The sequence below is a fragment of the Nuphar pumila genome, chromosome 5 (assembly GCF_984573655.1).
Source record: "Nuphar pumila chromosome 5, dmNupPumi1.hap1.1, whole genome shotgun sequence".
NCBI classification, from domain to species: domain Eukaryota; kingdom Viridiplantae; phylum Streptophyta; class Magnoliopsida; order Nymphaeales; family Nymphaeaceae; genus Nuphar; species Nuphar pumila.
Genome location: NC_143253.1, coordinates 122,291,027 through 122,315,182, shown reverse-complemented (window position 1 = coordinate 122,315,182; position 24,156 = coordinate 122,291,027). Strand labels below are relative to the sequence as shown.

The following is a 24,156-nucleotide window of genomic DNA, read 5'->3' as shown; positions in this document are numbered from 1 at the left end:
ATATATATATATATATATATATATATATATATATATATATATATATATATATTGAATTTCAAATTTGGTACATCTCATATTTGAAATAAAATAATAACAAAACAATAGTTTTTGTATACACCTTTTTTGAATAAAATAATAGTTTTCGCATAGACCCTTTTTTAATAAAATAATAAATTTTGCATACACTCTTTCTAAATAAAATAACATATAGTATCAGATTTCAAATAAAATAATAGTTTGGTACGCATCATACTCTGAATAAAATATTTGATGATGCACACATTATACTTCAGATAAAATAATACTTTTTTCATATATGTCTTTTCAAAGATAAAATATTTGAAGCAAGCATAAAACAATGTGCATCTCTGCTTAGCTCAAGAATAGAGCTCTAGGTTCAGAGAACCCTATTGACAAAAGAATATTATGCTCCAAATAAAAAGAAAATGGTTGCAGCCCAAAAGGGTCTAAGGTTCTAAGAGACCTTTCTGGTGTCACAAGTATACAATAGTGTATATGCATACTTTCGTTCTGGGATTGGCTCGTATACGAGCTTGAAATAAATTAACTCTCAAAGTGCGAAACAAAACACTATTTCATAAATAAAACATGCCTACCCAAAAAACTTAAGATATTGATTCACCACATTGGCGAAGTGCTCATATATGCAAAGCAAGTACTGATTGGGTCTAGTACACATACAAGATTCTGGTCATTACCCTAAAAGTGGATACTTGGGTCATTAAGCTCCATTCTGGCCTACATGGTGTAACACATTTAAAATAATCATTGTAATAAAATAACCCTTCTAACCTATTTTGTTATGATCTCTACCTTGAAGAAGGTAAATGGTACAACCTCGAGTGTTTCTGTTCTAATTTTTGAGAGCAAGGCGTCCAAGCGGTCTTCACTTAATCATAGGTCTTTGGAGGTTGGAGTTATCTATTTGTTCTAGGTGATAGATCCTCAACTACTGCAGTAGTCCAGGATGCATCTTATTTTTTGTTCTGCCTTAGCGGCGATTCTCCTAGTCATGGACTGTACGCTTTGGGTCTGCTACAGTCAGGTAATCGAGTTTAAAACATCTAAGAATAATACACTCCTTGAATGCCTCGGCTATCAGTGATTGTCTTCTCCCACATATCAGGGTGGCTGGCTAGTTATCGAAACAACAACCTTTTGAATCACTTTTTGAAATCAAAATATGTCATAATTATGCAAACAGTTTTGTTTCGTATTTTGTCTTACTTTTTAGTGACAATGCTCTATATGAATTGTCTGAATATGTTTAATAATTTGAATTATCAAAATTGGTATAGACTTACCAGACTGTTAGCAGCCTGACCCATTAATGGGTTTTGTTCAGGTACTGGACAGTGAATACAGCGAGACAGACAACATCAAGGATTAGCATTTTTCAGAGGATCCAGGGCCCAACTTAGGACTTTTTGGTTCATAATTTTTTGTGTTCTCAAATTTTGAACATTTTATACATTTTGTCAAAAATGATGTAAATAATATTTTGGTTGTACTTTTATAAAAGCTTTGTGTTCTCTCACCTTGTGGCTCACTCAAAATTATCAAACCAGGCTCAATATTAAATCATTTTTCGTCGTCAATATTCAAAAATAATTTTTTTTCCAAATTTTTTGATAAAATTTGTAGTTTTAAATTTTGAGGTGTCACACTTGCAATGTGACGAGTAGCTCTAGAGTCCACCCACCATCCTGTGATATCTTGATTGGCGAACAAACATTTTGACACAACACAGACAATGTCAAGCTCTTCTGAACCCCCTGCCGGCCGAGCAAACACAAAGGCAGGGGGTGGATCCCCCTGTCGCTGTTGCTTAAACAAGGGCAAGGGGTGGAACTCCCTGTCGAAAAGGACCAGCGACAGGGGGCGGAGTACCCTTGTCAGCCAAAAGAGAACAAAGGCAGGGGGATGAACCCCCTGTCGGCCGAATGAAAACAAAGACAGGGGAGCGTAGCCCCCTGTTGGCAGGGCAAACACAAAGGCAGGGGGTGGATCCCCCTACCAGAAAGAACCAACGGCAGGGGGTAGGGCCCCTTGCCGACAGATTGGAAAGAGGGACAGGGGGGAGGTGCTCACCGACGCAGTCGCTGGTGGACTTCGGTCGAGTTGTCGGAGCGGGAAGAACATGCAGTGGGTCATTGAGGGAACAAGGGGAGATGTCAACGATCGAAGAGGGAGTGGTCGACGGTCGGTGGTCATCGGTGGTAGCAGAGAAGAAGGAGACGGTGGTGGTGTTCGGAGGGGTGGCTGACGGCTTCGGTCGCTGGCGTTTGCTCGAAGGATGGGAGGCGACAGAGGGGGATCGAGCGAGGGAGGAGAAAGGGAGGTGGATCGGCGGAAGAGGGGAGAAAGAGAGAGCATGGAGAAAATTTTGCACCCTAGATGAGTAATTTTACATCAAAAAGTAGTGACGGCTTAGCGAAGGACAAATTCTGTCTCAAAATCCGTCGCTAATTAGCGGCAAAAAAATTCTGTTGCTCATCCATCATGAAGTTGCGACAGAGTTTTTTCGTCACTAATCCGTCGTTAATTAACAATGGAGTTTGAGACATAATTGTTCCGACACTAATCCATCACTAATTAGCGACCGATTTTGAGACAGAATTTTTCCGTCACTAATTCTGCAACTAATTCTGATTTTAGGGATGACTAGTTTTTTTTAGCTAATTCGTCGCAAATTTGCGACGACTTATTTTTGTCACAAATTTTCATCGCTAATTAACATTTTTCTTGTAGTGTCTTTCTTATTGCTTCTATTTTTGTTGATGTAGTTATGAGATCGACAATTTTTCTTAATATTCCAAGGTTTTTCGCATTTAAAGCACTTGGTCTTGGAGGCTTTTTCCTTTGGCTTTTGGAGTATTGAACATTTTTCTTATTATATTTGTCAAAATTCTGATTGGGTCATCTTTTGAATTGGCAGGGTTTAAATGGTTTATAACTATTCTCAGCAACATCTTGAGCTGCCAATAGTTCCTTCTTTTGAAACTTTTTCAAATAAGATTGTTCAATTGCTAATTTGAGTTGAAGCTCAATCAAATCTAAGTTTTTGAAGTTAAGCCTAAGAATAGTTGTGACTATTTTTTAATATGAGGGCAAACTATGTAAGAACATAGATATTTGCATACTATCAGGAATTATATTTCTGATAATTGTCAAATCCTTGACCATCACCAACATCTTATTTGGTCAAGAACAACATGACAAAATTCAACAAACAAGCACAAGTAATTTAGGACGATGTGAGTCAATCTTAAATTTTCACCATCAATTATTTATTTATTTATTTTATAAGAGGTGAAAAATAAAAGATTCACGTCAAATCAAAGTACAGTAGTTTCCCTTATCTATGTATTTCGTATTTCGAATTTACAAGAGTAAATAAGCCCTTAAATATTTAGTATATATAGTCTGAGAAGCAGTAATACATATATTCCACTTTATGCTACGTAGTCTTCACCTAAGAGTAACTACCACACTAGTGGGAACATAAAGCATATTTCAGCAATATTCAAGTGACACGAGGGCAGCATATGATAATAAAGAAAACACTTATTCCCATTCTAAAAGTAAGAATTCAAAATCAGGAGTGTGTAACACGTTTATTCAATGAAAAGACTATTCCAAAATGATAGAGTTTTATATTTTAGAGGGTCTCAAATTGGAACAAGCAGAAAATATAACCCACTAATCTGTAAATATTGATTCTACTTATACATGCATTAAACAGAAAAACAATAGAACCTTTATGTATCAATTGAGTGAATAAAAATCTGCAAAGTACATGTCATCAAACAATCAATATCCAGCGATTTTAAATGAGATATACACTAAACTGGAACAGCTAGCATGCAAATACTACATAATTGTGGCCAAACTAGAAATTATGGCACCTTTTAAGGGTTTTCAATAAAATTAGTGGTACAGAATTGTAAACATAAAAACAATTTTAATACACAAGCAAGAGGGGTTCTATCTCGACTCTTCTACTCAAAATGTAAGGTGAAGGGTCAGATGAACCCTTCTCCCTTTTATGCATCAGGCCAGAAGAAGGATTGTCACCATCGACCCTAACAACGATCGGCACACAATGGTATGAGGGTATGCAGGGTTTCTCAGACATCCAGCTGAGAAGATGGAGGCTTAAACAGATTTTATGCAGTCCAAACAACAACAAAAAAAAGATTGCAGAAAACAATAATCGAGGAAACAAAATTTTTCTACAGCAGATTAGCCGAACAAACAGATATAAAGCAGCAATGATCAAGACTAAAAGCTCTCTCAAGAAGGCAGGAAAAAATTACTTGGTAATATCTCTATTTTCCACACACACACACACACACACACACACACATATATATATATATATATATATATATATATATATATATATATAGAGAGAGAGAGAGAGAGATGAAAACCTACAAAATGAGCATGCCCAACACATTAATATGGAATCTTTGTAAATTTTTGAGACTCCAAGTATCAAAAACACATGATCTAGGTGTGGATTCCTCATAAATTGACGATGCCCAACACATTTATAGGGTCGAAATTGCAAAAAAAAAACACACCGGAAGAGCAGAAAAGCCCATTTAGTACGTTTCATTTAGCACCTACCCATATATATATGGAAATGAAAACCTACAAAATGTGCACGGTGCTAAATGAAACATGCTATTAGATTTTTTATGTTTTTTCAAAATTTTGGCCATACAGAAGTGATCTATATATATTTTTATAGGAATCACTTTTTAGAGCGTTTGATTTCAATGCATGAATAGGTTTTTATAAGGTTTAAAAAAAAGGCCTAGAATTTTCATACATTTTTGAAGCTCCAAATACCATGCATGATCCAAATGTTGATTTTTAGTAAATCAATCATGTTGAACACATCTATGGGGTTGGAATTTCAAAAAAATTATAGGATATCCAATAGCATGTTTCATTTAGCATCATTCATGTTTTTCTTAAATCGGATTGTACAGATGTGTTTTACATGCTTGATTTTATATGAATCAGTTCTTAGATCATCTGATTCCATTATGCATGTAGGGTTCTCTCTCTCTATACACACACACACACACACACACACACACACACACACACACACACATATATATATATATATATATATATATATATATATATATATATATATATATATATATATATATATATATATATATAAGGAGAGAGAGAGAGAGAGAAAAGGTGACCACTCAGCTAACCGGGTTTTTCCATGTCGAAAACCCCTTCAAAACCCCGGTTAGCTGGAGAAAAGGTAACCACCCAGCTAACTGGGAATTTGAAGGGGGTTTTTCATGTTTTTCTTATATATATATATATATATAATCACTAGAATATGAGAACTAATGTGTGAACTGTGATTTTAATGAATTTTTTGTTTTCTTTTGATTCTAAAGTACAGATGTGTTCTACATGCTTGGTTTTATAAGAACCCGCTCTTAAATCATCAGATTTTAATGCATAAATAAGATTTTTTTAAGGCTTTAAAATCAATAGATCATAATCTTCTTAAATATTCAAGAATTCAAAAATCACATTTTTCTCATAGACAATACACCAATGATTGATTCCTAGCAAATTCACCATGCCAATCACATCCACATGATTGAATTTGCAAAAAAAGTATTGAAAATGCCTATATTTTCAGTTCTCATATTCTATTGACTATATATATATATATATATATAGATAGATAGATATAGAGAGAGAGATGATTCAGTTGAAGCGTGGTGCACTTGTGATTGGTGGGCTACTGCTCAGATTCGCAGTTAGGTGTGCCCATGCCTTGCGGGATTCTGTCCCATGTGTTTCCCACCTGCCCACGTTAGACAGAACTCATTAAACACATGGAGGAAGACTTATTTTGGTTCGATGTGGATCACAGCCGACACTACAAATCATGGGCTCAGGATGGGGTCCTGTGAACGCTAGAAGTCTTTGAAACCTTTGGAAGCTCGATTTGGAAGGATTTTTTTAAGCATTTGAAATTTGTGAGATGTTTGCTTCTAAAATAATCGAAAGTTTTGGCCTACTAGGACTCTGCCTTCCTACTCATGGGCACCATGTATTGTCATGTGAAATGACCGTTGCCCCAACATCGAAGATGGGTGTATTCTTCAGTAGGCAGGGTCCTCAATGGTTTTACCAATGGGAGTTTGCTAATGTGCAGTGTCATTAGGGTGTTTTCCTTGGCCTAACCAAAGAAAGAAAAATAAGGTTTGCTATTAAGTAATTACAACAAGCAGCCTAATTTATTCTCTATTTACAATAAGTCGTCTTATATTAGCTATCTATAAGGAACCATATAACTTTTAACAATTACTTTTAGCTGCCTGTTTTTTATAATTTATGTTTTAAAGACATGCTTGGTCTTAAAGTCGTTTAGTCGACCTTTGTTTAATTAATAAATTGATTAAAATACCCCCATTTATTCAGAACAAAGGACCATAAGTAGAAAATTTCTAGGAGAAATGGACAAAAATGTCATTTTATATATTAGGCTGGCATTTGAAACGCATTTAGATGGACTAGCTGGTTGATGTCATGACCCAAACGGCTTTGTCTAAATTGATGATAGGTGATTGTTTGTCAATTAATATTTGATTTCTCCAATGTGTACAATTTTGAATAATCATATTCTTTGTAAAGAAATCAAAGCCTTTAAAGCCTAAATATATGATGAATATTGTTTGGGCGAAAGGCTTAAAAACTTCTTGCTCTAATACCTTGATCCAGTGGTCACTGGATTTTAAATTAGATATGAAACCGGTGGTTCAATGCTTGATTTGAGAGCAGATATGGTAATCAAACTTGCATGAATGAGAAAATCAAACATGCCTTATATGTTCAAGGATGAGAAAAGTTTAATGTGAGTTCATTTGCTTATGGTCACAATAATGGTATAGTTTAGACATTGGATAGAAGAGAGCAACTGTAAGCTGATGTCTTCGTAGGCTCCCGAGGCGAGTTACGTACATCTCTTTAATGCGTCATGGGCCGAAGGGGAGACCTACCACCTCACCCAAAATGAATGGCCACCCATGTTTAAGAGGGCCCCTGCTCTTCTGTTTTCTGTTCACCTTACTATTTTTCTCTCGACGGGGCTGTCAGTCAATACACAACCGTCTTCCATCCAGTTAAGTTCAATATTAGTTTTACCTTTTCGGTGGTCATCCCAATTAGGAAAAAGCTGTGTAACTTGCATCAAATGCAAAACAATAATGGTACTGCTCCAACTGCTATAAAATTCCAGAGCAGTTACCAACGTATGGCACATGACATTATATTCCATCACCACCGCACATCTCATTCCATGGAGCTAAGCTGTGCACGGCCCCAGACATCTTACGGTTCCCAAATGAGGTGCAGTGGAGATTGAATGTGACCGACAATCAATTATATAAAATATTACCTTAATTGCTCTCTATAAATCCTTCCTTCACCATCCCTTTGTCACCTTACTCATTAGCCTGTTCTTATACTAACTGAGCCTCCCCCACCTGCACCACATTCACTTAACCAAACTCCAAAAGATGGCTCCTTCTTTGCCGGATTTCTCTTCCTCCGTGAAGCTCAAATATGTCAAATTGGGCTACCAGTACCTTGTCAACAACATCATCATGACCTTGCTCCTCCTCCCTATCATGGCTGCCATCATCATCGAGGTAGCTCTTCACGACCTCGGCGATTTCCTTGCACTCTGGCACTCCCTCAATTCCAACCTCATCCAAATCCTCTTATTCTCCCTCTTCGTCGTCCTGACGGCCACCGTCTACTTCATGTCAAGGCCTCGCCCCATCTTCTTGGTCGACTTTGCCTGCTTGAAGCCCCCGGAGACATGCCAAAGCCCGTTCTCCACATTCATCAAGAACGCCCACAGCCACTCTGCCTACACCGAGCGCCAGAACCCCTCGCAGTACTTCGAGAAGAAGAGCGTCGACTTCATGCTCAAGATCCTTGAGCGGTCCGGCCTCGGACAAGAGACCTGCCTCCCTCCGTCTCTTCACTGCGTTCCGTTCACCAGCCCCATGGAGGGCTCCCGAGCTGAGGCCGAGCTCAGCATCTTCTCCTCCATGGACGCTCTCTTTCAGAAGACGGGCATCAAGCCTAAAGATATTGACATACTCATCGTCAACTGCAGCCTCTTCTCGCCAACTCCTTCTCTCACGTCCATGGTGATCAACAAGTACAAGATGAGGAGCAACATACTCAGCTTCAACCTCTCCGGCATGGGCTGCAGCGCCGGGCTTATCTCCATTGACCTCGCGTGCGACATGCTGCAAGTGCACCCCGATTCCTACGCGGTTGTTGCCGGCACTGAGATCATCACATCCAATTGGTACGACGGAAACGAGCGCTCCATGCTGCTCCCCAACTGCCTTTTCCGAATGGGCGGCGCCGCCGTTCTCTTGACCAATTGCCGGAGCGAGAGACGCCGTGCAAAGTACCGCCTTCTTCACGTGGTGCGCACTCACAAGGGCGCGGAAGACACGGCGTACACATGCGTTTTTCAGCAGGACGACGAGGTGGGGAAGGTGGGGACCAAGCTATCCAAGCACCTCATGTCTACCGCGGGTGACGCACTCAAGTCGAACATGACGACGATCGGACCGCTGGTACTGCCGATATCGCAGCAGCTGCAGTTCGTGTTCACCCTCATAGGGCGCAAGGTATGTTGAATATTAGTGTGTGCTTGTATGCTTGGGTATCTCAGTAAAGATGTGATGAATAAATAAGAACATGCAGTAGATTCTTAATTTATTCTTTTAGCCTTGTTTTTCCAATTTCTTGATGGGTTGAGTTGGTGGTTATCTTCTTGATCAAGGATTTGTTGGTTTTTATTTTATAAGGTGTTCAACCGCAAGTGGAAGCCTTACATCCCTGACTTCAAGCAAGCATTCGAGAACTTCTGCATCCACGCCGGCGGAAAGGCGGTGATTGACGAGCTGGAGAAGAACCTGCGGCTTCTGCCGGAGAACACGGAGGCTTCGAGGATGACACTGCACCGATTCGGCAACACGTCGTCGTCAACGATCTGGTATGAGCTCGGCTACATCGAGGCCAAAGGGAGGATGAGAAAGGGAGACCGGGTGTGGCAGATCGCGTTCGGGAGCGGGTTCAAGTGCAACAGTGCTGTCTGGAGGTGCAATCGGACCATCGAGGCGCGGGAGGAGGGTCCATGGTCCGACTGCATTGATAGGTATCCCGTTCATATTTCCGACGTGGTTAAGCTCTAGGCTTTATCACCGCAATGCACAGGCAAAAATGGTTCGCTGTCTGTTCCAAGATGACCATCCCTAATGTTTCTTGGCTTTCAAGATGTGTTTTCTCCTTCTTCATTGTCTCCTTAAAAACGATTTCAGTGGGAGTTGCTAATCTTTTCCTACCATGAATGACGCAAACATCAAATCATCACCCTGAGAAAGTGTCATGCTGTCACAGGTGGGCCTCAGTTTTTCTCACCACCTTAAGTTTTATAAGTAAATCCATTCGTACCTTCTCCGAAAAGCTTTTACATGAACTCATAGTGACAAAAGTTTAAAACGGCAATTTCTCTACTTTGAATTTCTCATGATATTTTCAAATATTTTTTATTTTTCTCAAGTTTTTATCGGCAAAATCTTTGAAAAATAAAATTCTCAAAAAATAAATAAAATTAAAGAATAAAATGAAAACAAATTGATTACACAATTAAATTTTACATGTAAAGAAAAAATAAAATATATTTTGAATTCCAATATCATATCTAAGAAGTATCAACTATCAACCATCAACCATCAAAAAGGCAGTGGCAAAGATGTGAGTATACTTGCAGCATGCCAACAAAATGACAGTGGGTAAAGATGCTTCTTCGTAGGAGTTTCAATGTAATTACAGATAGGTGATAATCCGATCAACAAGCAGTATATCATGGCATGAAGTAGTGTTGAAAAAAAAAGGAAAAACGATGAAAAATAAATAACCAAAATCTTAAAACAAAACTCACACCAATTAAAAGCAAAATAGAAAACAACCATTCATAATTTTGAAAACCCTACTTACGCTAATTAAAGAGAGAGATTAACATCCTGTCACATTCATTCAAGTCTTCCACAAAACTTTTGCAAATGGTTTAGTCTTTTCGAATTGCAAACCGTGGTTGCAACTAGCATGACAAGAGCCACCTACATTTACCCAAAACCTGTCATAACTCATCATGTTATGTAAATTTCCACAACTCATCTTGTTTTTGTGGACAAGTAGGTGCATCAAAAAATCGTTTTTATGCATAATACTATCACCCCAATCATCCCATTTTTTTGGAAAGGAAAACAGCCTCTAACAATAGGAAGAAAATCACCAATGTTTTCGTACCTATCATAACCTTCTAGGCAAAACTAGAATTGGTCATGAACTGAAGATGGGAAAAGGGCAAAGGCCCCCATCATACTCGTACTAACCAACAACTTAAATGAGAGTGCTTTGCTTCAGATGGTTCTTCACCGAATCAATGGCAGTAATAACAGAGAGAGAGAGAGAGACAGAGAGAGAGAGAGAGAGAGAGAGAGAGTTTGTTAAACGACATCATCGTTATCCTCACAAGATCGATTTCCATGGGCAGTTGCTACATTTGTGCATCCATTATCGTGTTACGCGATATTCATTATCGATTATCATGCAAGTGGCGATACCCATTATCGGGTTCTCTTTACAACAAATTTCAGTTATCATGCAAGTGGGCAGTTGCTACATTTGTGATGTAGCAATTGCCATTATCCCTTGATCATCGAGATAACCTTATCGCATATATGGGATTATCTCTTTCATTGTTGTATCTTTTTCACCTTTTTCATTGTTTTAACCTTTTCCACTTGTAGGAGTTAGTTTAGCCTTGTATCATATATGGAGCATGTCTCCTTGGAATAATTAAGTAAATCAATTTTACACTCTCATTACCGCATCATTATCATCATGTTTCTCTTAACATGGTATCAGAGGTTGGCGGACATGAACCAAAATCAACTATCGATGAGTCGAATGATAATCTATTTTTTTTACATCATTCAAAAAACTCAGGATAAATATTGGTCACCAGCCCTCTCACAGGTGATAATTATGCATCATGGAGTCGAGCAATGACTATAGCCCTATCAACAAAAAAATAAAATGGGTTTTGTTGATGGCTCAATTATGAAACCAATGCAACAACATGGTTCTCTCATGGGTACTGAATTCATTGTCAAAGGATTTAATAGAAAGTGTGATTTATGGAGAAACAACAGTCGAGGTATGGAATGAACTCCATGAACATTTTTCTCAAACCAATGGACCACAAAATTTTCATATTCGTGGTTCCATTGTGACTCTTCATCAAGAAAATCTCTCTATGTCCAATTACTATACAAAAATGAAGATTCTATGGGATGAGTTATCAATACAATTGGCCATCCCTACATGTATTTACAGAACTTCTAAATCTCTATCGAATTTTTTTCAACAAGAGAGACTTATAGATTTTTTAATAGGTCTCAATGAATCTTATGCTCCCATAAGGAGTCAGATTTTAATCATGGATCCAATGCCAAATGTTAATAAAGCCTACAACTTGCTATTGTAAGAAGAAAAACAGAAAGAACTTAGAATAATGCCAATAGTCGAAAATAATTTGGCTGTTGTTGTGGATCATGGTGGACATCAAAATCATTTCCTACAAAATAATTCCCGCTTCAAGAGTAAAGGGCAAAGAGAATGCCCAAAATGTGATCATTGTGGAAAGTTGGGGCATACTAAGGATCACTGCCATCATATTCATGATTTTCGAACAAAACCCACCAGCTTTACCAATCAACGTGTTGGGACCTCAAATAAGAAAAATCGTCAATCTCAAACTTGTATAGCACTAGTTCAATCCAAGGCAACACTTTCAACTAGCAGTCTTGCCCCTCGGCTTACCATTGACCAATACAATAAATTTTTATCTCTCATATCAGAAGGTAACAAACCTATGTTGAATATGACATGCAATCATTTTGCCAACTTAACTCATTCTTTTTCTAATGTGTGGAATCTTGACTCTAGAGCCAACAATCATATGTGTTGCTCATTAAACACATTGTCTTCCATCCAACCCCATTGTTCACAACCTGTCAGACTTTCAAATGGTACACTTTCTTATGTGACCCATATTGGAAAGACCATCATTTCTCCTAACATTACACTAGACCATGTCCTTTACGTACCATCCTTTAAATTCAATTTAATATTTGTTAGTAAACTTACTAGATCTTTAAATTGTGAGGTTCACTTCTTTCCTGCTCATTGTGAAATACATGACCATCGATTGAAGATGATGATTGGTATGGGTAAAGTGCGTGCAGGACTATACTATCTAAAGATGGAGCAAATCATATTGCTGCAACCTTCACCCACCAAATGCAATTCTTAGGCCTATGGCATTGGCGATTAGGACATCCATCATATCAACGCCTGAGACATTTATCTCGACATAATGAGATGATTTCCTCTAACAATTGCCAATGCAATATATGCCCATTAGCAAAACAAACTCGTTTACCTTTCTTTGATAGTGACTCATGTTCTTCTTGTGTCTTTGATTTAATTCATGTTGATATTTGGGGAGGATATTTCATTTCATCTATTATTGGCGTACATTATTTTCTCACTATTGTGGATGATTTTCATGTGCCACTTGGCTATTTTTAATGTGTTTCAAATCTCAAACTAAAGAACTACTTCAGACCTTCATCAGTATGATTAAAGTGTAATTTAACTCACATGTTAAATACATTAGGTCCGATAAAGGCTCTGAGTTTTTTTCTCATGATATGCAAAATTTTCTTTCCACTAATAGCATTTTGCAACAACATTCTTGCGTTTCAATACCCCAACAAAATGGAGTAGTTGAACGCAAACATAGACACCTACTAAAAGTTGCAAGAGCCTTAAGATTTCAAGCAAATTTATCTATCAAATTTTAGGGTGAATGCATTCTCATGGCAACTTATTTAATAAATAGATTACCCACTTCAGATCAAATAAAGGATTTTTTAAAATGTTGTATGAGATGTTGTACCACACTAAACCAAAATATCAACATTTAAAAGTCTTTGGTTGTTTGTGTTTTGCCCACAATATCAATTACAAACACAAATTTGATACCTGTGCGAGTAAATGTATTTTCGTTGGATACCCTCATGGACAAAAGGGATACAAAATTTTTGATCTTGAAAAACAAGTAGTCTTTGTTAGTCGAGATGCCATATTTCATGAAAAGGTATTTCCCTTTCATTCACATATTGAGAAAACCCTTAGTGACCATGTCCTACCCTTTCCTATTTTAGATGATTAAGATCCAAAAACTATCTTGTCAAATCCAATGAACCATACACACCTTGAAATTGCATCCCTTCTAATGGACCCACCAGACCAATGCAGGAGATCTACCAGGGCCAAGACCAGACCCGCGTACCTAAATGACTACCAATGTTCACAAGGTGCAATTTACGCATACATATCTGACTCTAAGATGAAGAAGTCATCTTTTCCACTTTCACATTACCTATCTTTTTCTCAATTTTCAAAGGAACATGTATCTTTCTTAGTTTCTATATCCTCCCACGATGAACCAATGGATTACCAAACTACCATGAAAGATAAGAAATGATGTGAGGCCATGAGAGCTGAGATCAAGGCGTTGGAAGAAAATAATACCTGGACTCTTACCACCTTGCCCCTAGGAAAGAAAGCGATTGAAAATAAGTGGGTTTTCAAGATTAAGTACAATTCTGATGGCTCCATTGAAAGATACAAGGCACGCTTGGTGGCAAAGGGGTACACGCAATAATAAGGTCTAGACTACCATGATACCTTTGCCCCAGTTTCCAAACTTGTCATGATGAGGTGCTTATTATCAGTTGCAGTCATTTCAAATTGACTCTTGTATCAATTAGACATCTACAATGCCTTCTTATATGGAGACCTGGAAGAAGAAATATATATAAAGCTACCACTCAGATATACCATACATGGAGAGAAACTAGTTTGTCACCTTAACAAGTCTCTTTATGGACTTAAATAAGCATCCCGCCAATGGTTCACCAAATTTTTTCAAGCTCTCAAGCAAGCAGGTTTCAAGCAATCTTTGGTTGACTATTCCTTATTTTCCTTGATAAAGAAAATCAAACATATATTTGTTCTTGTCTATGTGGATGATGTCATTATTACGGGGAATAATGATTATCTCATATCCAAAGTAAATGCCTTACTTCATGACCAATTCCATATTAAAGACCTAGGCAAATTAAAGTATTTTCTAGGAATTGAGGTTGCTCGTTCACAACACAGAATATTCTTGAACCAAAGAAAATATGTTTTGGATCTATTGAAAGATGCAGGTATCTCGGATCCAAACCCAGTGACATTCTAATGAAGTAACACTTAAAGTTAGCTCATAATGGTGAAACACTTAAAGATCCAACCCCATACCGACATCTTATGGGAAGGTTCATATATTTGACTATTACACGACCTGACATCACGCACTCTATTCCCATTCTTAGCCAGTTTATGCAGGAACCTCACCACCCACACTAGGATGTAGCCATGAAACTGCTCAAATATTTGAAGGAAAACTCGTTAAGAGAAATTATATTACGTGCTAACAATACTATACACCTTTCTTGCTATGCAGATTCAGATTGGGCTGGTTGTCCTATTACAGGGTGTTTCATCACCAGATATTGCACTTTCTTGGGGGACAATCCTATTTCTTGAAAAACCAAGAAACAAAACAGTGTGTCCTGTTCGTCTGCTAAAGCCGAATACATATCCATGGCTATGGCCACCAGTGAAGTCATTTGGTTAAGATATTTACTACGAGATCTTAGTTTTTTCCCTAATGCACCTGTCACTCTATATTGTGACAATCAGTCTGCTTTACATATTGCGACAAATCCAGTATTTCATGAGCGTACCAAACACATCGAGCTTAATTGTCATTTTATCAGAGAAAAACTTCAGCAAGGCATCATTACTACTCAATTCATCCCTAGCAAAGATCAATGTGTTGACATCTTTACCAAGTCATATGGTCGAGACCAACTTTGCTACTTGCTTGGCAAGTTGGGCTTGATTGATCCTCAAGCACCAACTTGAGGGGGAGTGTTAAATGACATCATCGTTATCCTCATAGGATCGATCTCCATGGGCAGCTGCTATATTTGTGCATCCATTATCGTGTTATCCGATATGCATTATCGATTATCATGCAAGTGGTGATACCCATTATCAGGTTCTCTTCACAACAAATTCCAGTTATCGTGCAAGCGGGCAATTGCTACATTTGTGATGTAGCAACTGCCATTATCCCTTGATCATCGAGATAACCTTATCACAGATATGGGATCATCTCTTTCATAGTTGTAACTTTTTCACCTTTTTCATTGTTGTAACCTTTTCCACTTTTGTAGGAGTTAGGTTAGCCTTGTATCATATATGGAACACGTCTCCTTGGAATAATTAAGTGAATCAATTTTACACTCTCACTACCGCATCATTATCATCATGTTTCTCTTAACATAATTGGGACTTACCGGTCAGTTACCACATTGCTACCACCTATGACGCCTCACACAATCACGCAACATCGAAAAACCTCACCTCCAGCCATTAGGGTTCCATCGTTGAGAGGCACAAAAAGGAGAAAGGGGAAGGTAAAGTTGTGCAGGGTGCCTTGTTAAAAACCCAAAAAAACACAAAGCAAAAGGCAAAAGTTAATTTCACGAGAAATTATAAATACCGTGAAATTTTTGAGATAAATAGTCACAAAAGATAATTTTGTGAGAAATTCAAAAAAACAAAATTTTTACCATTTCCTAAATTTCTCATGATTTTTTCACAAAAAATACATATTTCTCACGATATTTGTCACACTGAATGGGTTGAGCTGATATGATTTTTTTTCAAAATTTGTGCCCGCTATCATGTAAAGCCTTTTCTTTATTTGAGAATGAAACAAAGGACAACTATCTAGATAAAATCAATGATAAATATCATCGCCTATATTATTTTAAGCTGACAATAAATATTGTCGGGTATAGATTAAATTCGATGATAAATATCATCGGTTATATTAAGAAAACTGACGATAAAATAGAAGAAAATGTGCATGGAATCATGCAAATTTGCAAAGAACTTTCACATAATTTCATGAAATTCGTTCTATTAGAAGAAAAATCGCTCTATTAGAAGAAAAATCATATGGAATAACTTCTGCATTGTTTGGCGAAAATTTACATAATTAGTAGTGCATGAAATCATGCAAATTTGCATATAACTTCCACATAGTTTGACAGAAACTTGCTCAATTAGAAGGAAATGTGCATGGAATCGTGCAAATTTGCATAAAAATTTTGCATAGTTATATAAAAAGTCATACAATTCTTGAGACATTTACATGGAATCATGCAAATTTTCCTATTCTTACATAAACATATCTTCGATTATTACAAAACACTTCAGTTATTACAAAAAAATATAACACTTCAAACAAACTTCAAACTCTACTATTACATAACACTTCAAACAAACTTCAAATTCTGCTATTACAAAACACTTTAAACTTCAATTCAAATTTTAGATTTTCCTATTATTATAGAAATTGTTCTTCAAATCAAATAACCAGGCATATACAATTGCCAACAGTCCACAACAGCAATTATTATAGTAATTTTAATAATGCATTTCATATTCCCTAGGAATAACCTAATTGATATACCAAATATAAATGTGGAATCAAGAGTTGCAAATCCCTATCACTCATTGAGATAAAATACATGACAGGTGAATCAAACATATGCCAACTAGTAGGATATGAGAAGCATCATACTTTCACATTAAATCTCAGAAATAAAGCAATGAAACACATAGAATATGAAGAAATGCAAAAGAAGATTTGAGTAAGAACAGGAGAAGTTTGTCCATCTCATGATGGCTAAATAGCTTAAATGGATGCAAAATTCTGTGATTAAAAAGATGGTTAGACAAGATTAAATTGATTATCTTGCATAAATTCTAGTGTATGTATTGTCTGCATTGCAAATTAGAGAAATTAAAAACTTCCAAGTTGTTTTTATTGTTTGCATTGCAAATTAAACTCTAATTAAGATGAATCCATATCTTAATTATTTCTAGTTATATATAGAACTCATATAGATTTAATATCCAAAATACAATTTAAAGAAATCCAAAAATAAAAAAATGGATCCAACTGGATCCTTTATGGACTTGAGTCTTTTGCTCCGCTCCTGTATCATAGTCCCTAGGTTGGAGAAGACCGATCCTCAAGTCTGGATCTTGCTTGTGCTTTCTTCAATTTCACTTGACTTTTAAGAATCATGAAGGTGACACTACCTCTAATGGGTGTAGATTGATGCATTAATCCAAAAAAGTTGATGGAGACAAGATCCATTTTGGCAACAACCCAAATAGATAAGGCATATGGACTCTATTGTTTCTTGTTGGTTGGTGTAGCACAATACTAAATGGATTCACCTCAAGAATATGGTTCAAAGTCCAAAGACATGTCTGATGACACAGCTGGACCCAAATAGGATTAATTAGACTCAATTGCTCAACCCTTGGATTCAGATATTGGTTAGGCTTAAGTAGGGGACTCATGGAAGAAATGAGTGATTGCAAGTAGGCTAAGGGCTAATTTGGATGAGTTTGGGTACAGAGTGTGATTTGGTTCATCGGTCGAATTTGGGTTTGGGTGGCCAGGATAATGGGCTTGAAAAAGATCTTGTTGAATCACGATCGGATTGGGAACATACTGATTCATCGAACTCAAAATGGGTTGGGTTAGATATTGAATCGAGCTATGAGGGTAAAAGGTCAGTCTAAGACTTAATTCATATCCAAAATTATGTTGGGTCTAGTCTTGATTTGGTTCGAACTGAAACTTGAGCTTCGTCTAGGTACGATTAGGTCTGTTTTGGGTTTTGGTACTCATATTTGGATAAAAAATTGGTGGGTTGGGGCCCCAACCAGGTGGACTTGAATACTGAACAGGGCCCACCGAGCATGAAACCGGTGGCCCATGGCTCGAAATCAGTGGCCATAGCTCGAAACTATTGGCCAGGGCCCAAAACCAATGGATTATGGGTTGGACTCGGGCTCAAAACACAAGGAACCAGGTTCTCGGCCTAAGAAATGACCTGAATATCTGTTTTCGGGATCGAATCGGTTCAGAAAACTGGTTTATCTAAAAGGAACATCGGGTGGGACTCCACCCACGCCGAGGAACGGTGGGTGGAGTTCCCCACCCACATGGGGAACTCGTTGGCCCCCCAGTCTCGTTGGTGGAGGAGCAGCTGTCGGTGGTAGGTGGGGCTCCCGTCAGACGGTGCCATTCGGTGGAGGGTCGCCGAACAGTAGTCAGGTGGTGGAGGAGCCCCTTCCCACTCGGTTGTGGCCCTCCGTTGGGCTAGGGCAAGAAGGAAGGAGGGGGTGGCTGTCAGCCCCTCCTGACGGGTTACCCATCGATGGCCAAAACCGGTAGCTGGCTAGCTGGCCTCTGCCACCTAAAGGGCGTCAAGTCCCTTAGAAGCCTCATCCCCCACGTACCGGTTCTCTTGAAAGGAGAGATCAGGGGGCATCGATCGTCGGATCCTGCTTGGCTCATCGACAGAAGCGTAGCTCGTGGCGGTGGATCTTTCATTTGAGCGTGTTCTAATGGTGGGGGTGATTAATGAACAGTGGATGGGCATTCCCAAAGGCTAACTCGGTCGTCTCACCCCCATCTTTTCATGATACTTCCGAGTGTCGTGCATACGCTCTCTTTCTTCATCTGATCATCGTATGAGTCGCAAACGTTTTTATCGGCAATTTCTCGTTTTCCAAAAACTCGTGAGAAATTGAAAAAAAATCATAAATCTCGCATTTTTTGGCAAAATCTCGGCAATAAAAAAATAAATTTAAAAAATAAAAAATTTATTTTTTATAAGAAAATATTAATAAAAAATATTTAAAAATAAAAATACATGATTTTTTTATGATAAATAGCCATTTAAAACATAAATATCACGTTTAAATCATGGTATTTATGTTTTTTTCATTAAATCTCATGATATTTTAAAAATCTCTTAAGAAATTGCCATTTTAAACTTTCAAGCAATTTCTCGCAAGATTTGTCACTGTGGCCTCGAGCATATGTTCCATCCTGAAGATCCATTGATCAACCATCACAAGCCTCTTATTCATCTTCGTCACCATTGTTCTCAAGCTTTGTATGTATGTCAATCTTTAGGTTGGTCACTTTAGCGAGAAGATCCATCATCGCGTCCTTCGCTTCGACCATGATTTTTGTCATATTTTTCTCTAATACAACTTTGATGCAAATTGGGAGAGCTCGATTTATGAGAAAACTATCAACTTACGGTCTTCTCTATTGTACGACAAGAAAAAGTAAAAAATTAAAATAATTGAAAATTAAAAAAAATATTATAAGTTATCTCATCTTCAAATTTCTCATCTTTTTATAGAAGAGAGTTCCTAATCAAAACAAATGCGTACGTGATAAACTCTAATTAAGATGAGTCTCTTTCTTAACTAACTTTCTAGCTAGATATGAATCTTACATAGATTCAATATCCAAAATACAATTTAAAGACATCCAAAAATAAAAAATAGATCCAATTGGATTCTTTATGAACCCGAGTCTTCTGCTATGCTCCTGCACCAGCCGCAATGGACACGGCCTCCTGTAGGGACTACTCCTCTCCCATATCTGCTCCTCCAAAAATTGGAGGTTCACCAATTGCGCACCATTTTGTTTGTTGTACTCTAACTGCAAATTCAGCAGCAAATTGGATGTTGAGCTGATGGCTGGAGTTGGGAACATCTTGGCATGATCCTGTGTAGGGAGGGGTGTAAGCAGCCACGGCCACACATGACACAGTCAGGATGATGAGAAAGCCACAGAATGAATGCCGGATAGCCATGTTGTGATATGGACTTCAATTACTGGGCTTGGGACCGGTGTAGGAAGGGGTGGATGGTTGAGAAATGGATGAGTTGCACATCAATCATTTATAGGAGGGAAGTTGGCATGCCAAAGCATTTGTATGCACTAAACGGAATAGCCAGTGAAGGGGAACATCTTCACTTCCAACAGCTTCCTAAAACTTGATGCTTGCTAGATGTGTGGCTCACAGTTTTCTTGGTAATTTGATATGAAAATTGCTTGGCAAATTTTTTTACATTTTTTTACTTCAACAGCTCTTTCAAAACTACTTTCTAGTCTGATACCAGACAGTATGCTTGTGGTTTGTCATGCAGTTGGCCAGAAGATTATTAGAACCTTGGAAGCTTATTAGCAAGCTCTTTCAAAACTACTTTCTGATCAGGTTGGGTTTTAATGAACAGTAATGCTACGGTGCTCCACCCACCTACTGGAAACCAAAGGTGTAGGTTGCATCTTCTCAATCAAACCTTATAGATATATTCACCATAGTTTGTTTGATAAGAATCATAACTTGGATCATGTTTTTTATATAAAAATAGGATTTTTTAAGTCGAATTTTAGTACATTGTAAGTAATTGACTTTTGAAGATCTTAAAAAACCTACATGTATGCCATAATCACATTATCCAAAACTTGTGTTCTACTCAAATATCTATAGGGTCTCATCAACAACAAAAAAAAAAACTCAAAAAACCTGTTTTTATCAGATCAGATACTGTCTTTTAACAACATTATGTATTAACAAGTTACACTATAAATATTTGTAAATTGAAAAGTTTATAAAAATCACTATTTTTAAATCATACCAAATTTCACAAATGAAAAGAACATTACTTGAAACTGGTTTGGGTTCGAGTTGGTTCAAATTTGGGGTAAGTATGTATGAGTGCTAACCACCTTCAAGTTTGGGTTGGTTCGCGTACAAATTGCACAAAGCAGTTTGGATCAGGTACAAAAATGGGCTAATGCATAAGATTTTAGTTATTTATTTTTCTTACACAAGAACAGACTTGTTTTTAAGACGAGATGAATTTAGACCCGATCCAAACCCGCAAATCTATCAAGATTGGATTGAATCAGGATTAATATATTCAGACTCAGTTACACCACTAGTCACCATTCATCAACTCAATGTTGTCAGAATCTGTATCGGCCCTGAATCAATTTTGAAAACAATTCAGGAAATCAAACCATTCTGATTCTGAACCGAACAGAACTGAATCGAGCCAATTTTTAACTATCAGATAACTTGTTATTAAACTAATAGTAAAAAATATTTTAAATCATTTTTAAAAATAAGCTGAATCAGCTTGGTTTTGTATCGATTTATGGCCGATACGATACGAGTGGGCCGATTCGCAACTATATAAACTTTTTTTAAGAGAATTCTCAACCATATGGACAACATTGCATCAACTCCCAAATTCAAGTCTTTTTTTGGGGTAATAAAGATTAAAACAAGTTGAAAACCGAGGCCCATGGTTCTAGAGCCACCTCCAATTTTTATAATTGAGACAAAGATTTGCACGACCTGGTCTCGTGCCTGACCGGGTGCAGGACACTAGCTCTTTCGATCTTCGTGGGTCCTACATTGCAGCCAACTTTCTCAAGTTTCAAAGATAAAAAGTGAGAAAAGTTAGAAAAGACAGACCATTATGGGTGCAGAGGAGGACTAGACAGGGTTTCTTTACTGGGCTTTTAATTGGAGGGATAAATAGTCTGCATTCGGAACCCAAGATAAATAAAGTTGAAAGATGGTTTTGTCAATGGTGCCCACAATCCCACTTTATAAAAGAATTCTGGTTGCCACCCACCACCACCACCTTGTTGACCTAATGATTTCAGCCACCTTTATCAGCTTTCCTTTTTTGTTTGTACGACATTTTGAAGAAGTTGAAGGACATCATAGCATGTTTGTCTTGTTAGTGAGGTGTAAAGTATACAAATTTTCAGCTACAGTAAAAGATGCTGTTAACAAGAAAGGGTATATATATATATATATATATATATATATATATATATATATATATATATATATATATATATATATATATATATATATATAGAGAGAGAGAGAGAGAGAGAGAGAGAGAGCCCAAAGAAGATCAATATTATCACTTATAAAAATCAACAAAATGTTAAACCCATGAACCAAACAAAATATAAAACAAAACTAAAATATAAAATAACAAAAGCTAAAAAAAAAAATAAAATCAACCAGGATTCGCTGAATTAGAAGAAACCACCGATAAGTGAACGTTGTTCAGACGAAAACGAAAGGAGAGGTCTTTAAGATGCATACGTAGAATCGTATATACATCAACCAGGATTTTATGAACAAGATTATTAAGGATGACCGAAATTTGACGAAAAGTAGCATCATTGTGTGCCATCCAAACAAACCATCAAGTAGTAAGCAACCATGTCTTCCAGATCAGTCTCCACCGAGAGAGAGAGAGAGCAAGACCTGAATATATTAGGTCACATCTCTCGTTCTGCCCTCTGCCCCATGGTTTTGAAGTGTTTTATTATATATTTGAACCGTTAGATGTGTTTGACATGCTTGATTCAATAGAAATCGACTCTTGGATCATGTTTTCCAATGAAAAAAATGCTTTTAAGAGACATGAACAATGACTACCTTCACAGCCATTGATTTTGGATCACCGAAAAAATCTATATATAGGTCAGATTACGGTAATCCAAAAGTCGGTTTCCACTAAAAAAACCTATAGATCACATTTATGGCGTTAGATGTGAGAAAAAAAATACAAAAGATGATTTTTTGGGGGACACAACAAGTTAATCATATATATGGTAACATTTTTTTATGCAGCTATGCCCAAATCGAGAAATGCCAAGATGGGTGACTGTCAGAGATGTCGCATCATGCAGTGATGCTGTATTTTAGATTACAACCAAGCTAGTTTAGGCTCGACATAAGATGGGTCATGTTTGGTAGGGATGACAGTGGATTGAGGAGAAATGGGGATAGAGGTTAAAATCAAAACCAGTACCAGGACAGAGGCGAAGATGGACTTAGGTGTTCCCCTGCCCCGTCCCGGTTCCCATTAATAAAATAACTGAAATATTCTTCAATGGTTCAACTTTCTTCTTTAAGGATAGTAGTGGACCCAAGGAAAACGGGGTTCTACCCCGTTTGAAACCGAAGATGAAGGGCATGAAACGGAGATGGAGATGAACCTTAAAATCAAAACCCATGCCAAATGAAGGCGAGGATGAAAGCTAGAATTTTTGAAATGGGGCGGGGGTGGAGACCTTGTCCCCCGCATCCTCCCCGGTTCACTGTCATCCCTAATGTTTGGATGATCCTAATCTATTTTGAAAAAAAAAAACTAATTGCTTGAATGCCTAGCAAGATAGTGTACTTTTTTTTCTTTTGAGTCAGATAAAGACTACTTCATGTCTCATAAAATAGTGCAGGACATACCGAGGTGGTATCCCATGTGGTAAGCGGGGTCTTGTGCCAAGCTGAAGGGCGAGGTTTTGATCCCCCCAACATGGAGGCTTAAGAGATATCTGTTAGGGGTCTGTCTAAGCCCAGCTTCCCTATAAAAAAAATAGTGCACAGGACAACATCATTTGATGAAGGCTTTATCTTGTTTAAGAGTTAAGATAGAGCTGAACCAGCTGACAAAGGTTGCACAAACTTGGTTACGTGGGTTGTGTGAAGGCATCCAAGTTGAAGGACATCATGAGTTTTGATGATATGATGCTAGTACTTTGCGGAATTGAAGCAGCAGACTCCTTAGCAAGCAATGTGGCAAATAATATCGAGATTTATGAAAAAATCTTGCGATAATATCGTGAGAAATTGCCTGAAAGTTTAAAACAATAATTTCTTGTGAGATTTTTCAAAATATCACGAGATTTGTGAAAAAACATAAAATACAACAATTTAAACATGATATTTTATGTTTTAAACGGCTATTTATCATGAAACAATCCTATATTTTTTATTTTTAAATAATTTTTATTCATATTTTCTTATAAAAAATAAATTTAATATTTTTTTAATTAATTTTTTATTACCAAGATTTTGC

At 37.3% G+C, this 24,156-nt stretch overlaps 1 protein-coding gene across 1 annotated transcript; it reads left to right on the top strand.

Moving 5' to 3' along the window:
- Positions 1–7,601: 7,601 nt before the first annotated feature.
- Positions 7,602–9,305, top strand: LOC149838455 (3-ketoacyl-CoA synthase 6-like). Its single transcript, XM_090007699.1, has 2 exons — positions 7,602–8,738; positions 8,919–9,305. Exons 1-2 carry the CDS (start codon positions 7,602–7,604, stop codon positions 9,303–9,305), a joined length of 1,524 nt encoding a protein of 507 aa, XP_089863825.1.
- The last annotated feature ends 14,851 nt before the right edge of the window (positions 9,306–24,156 follow it).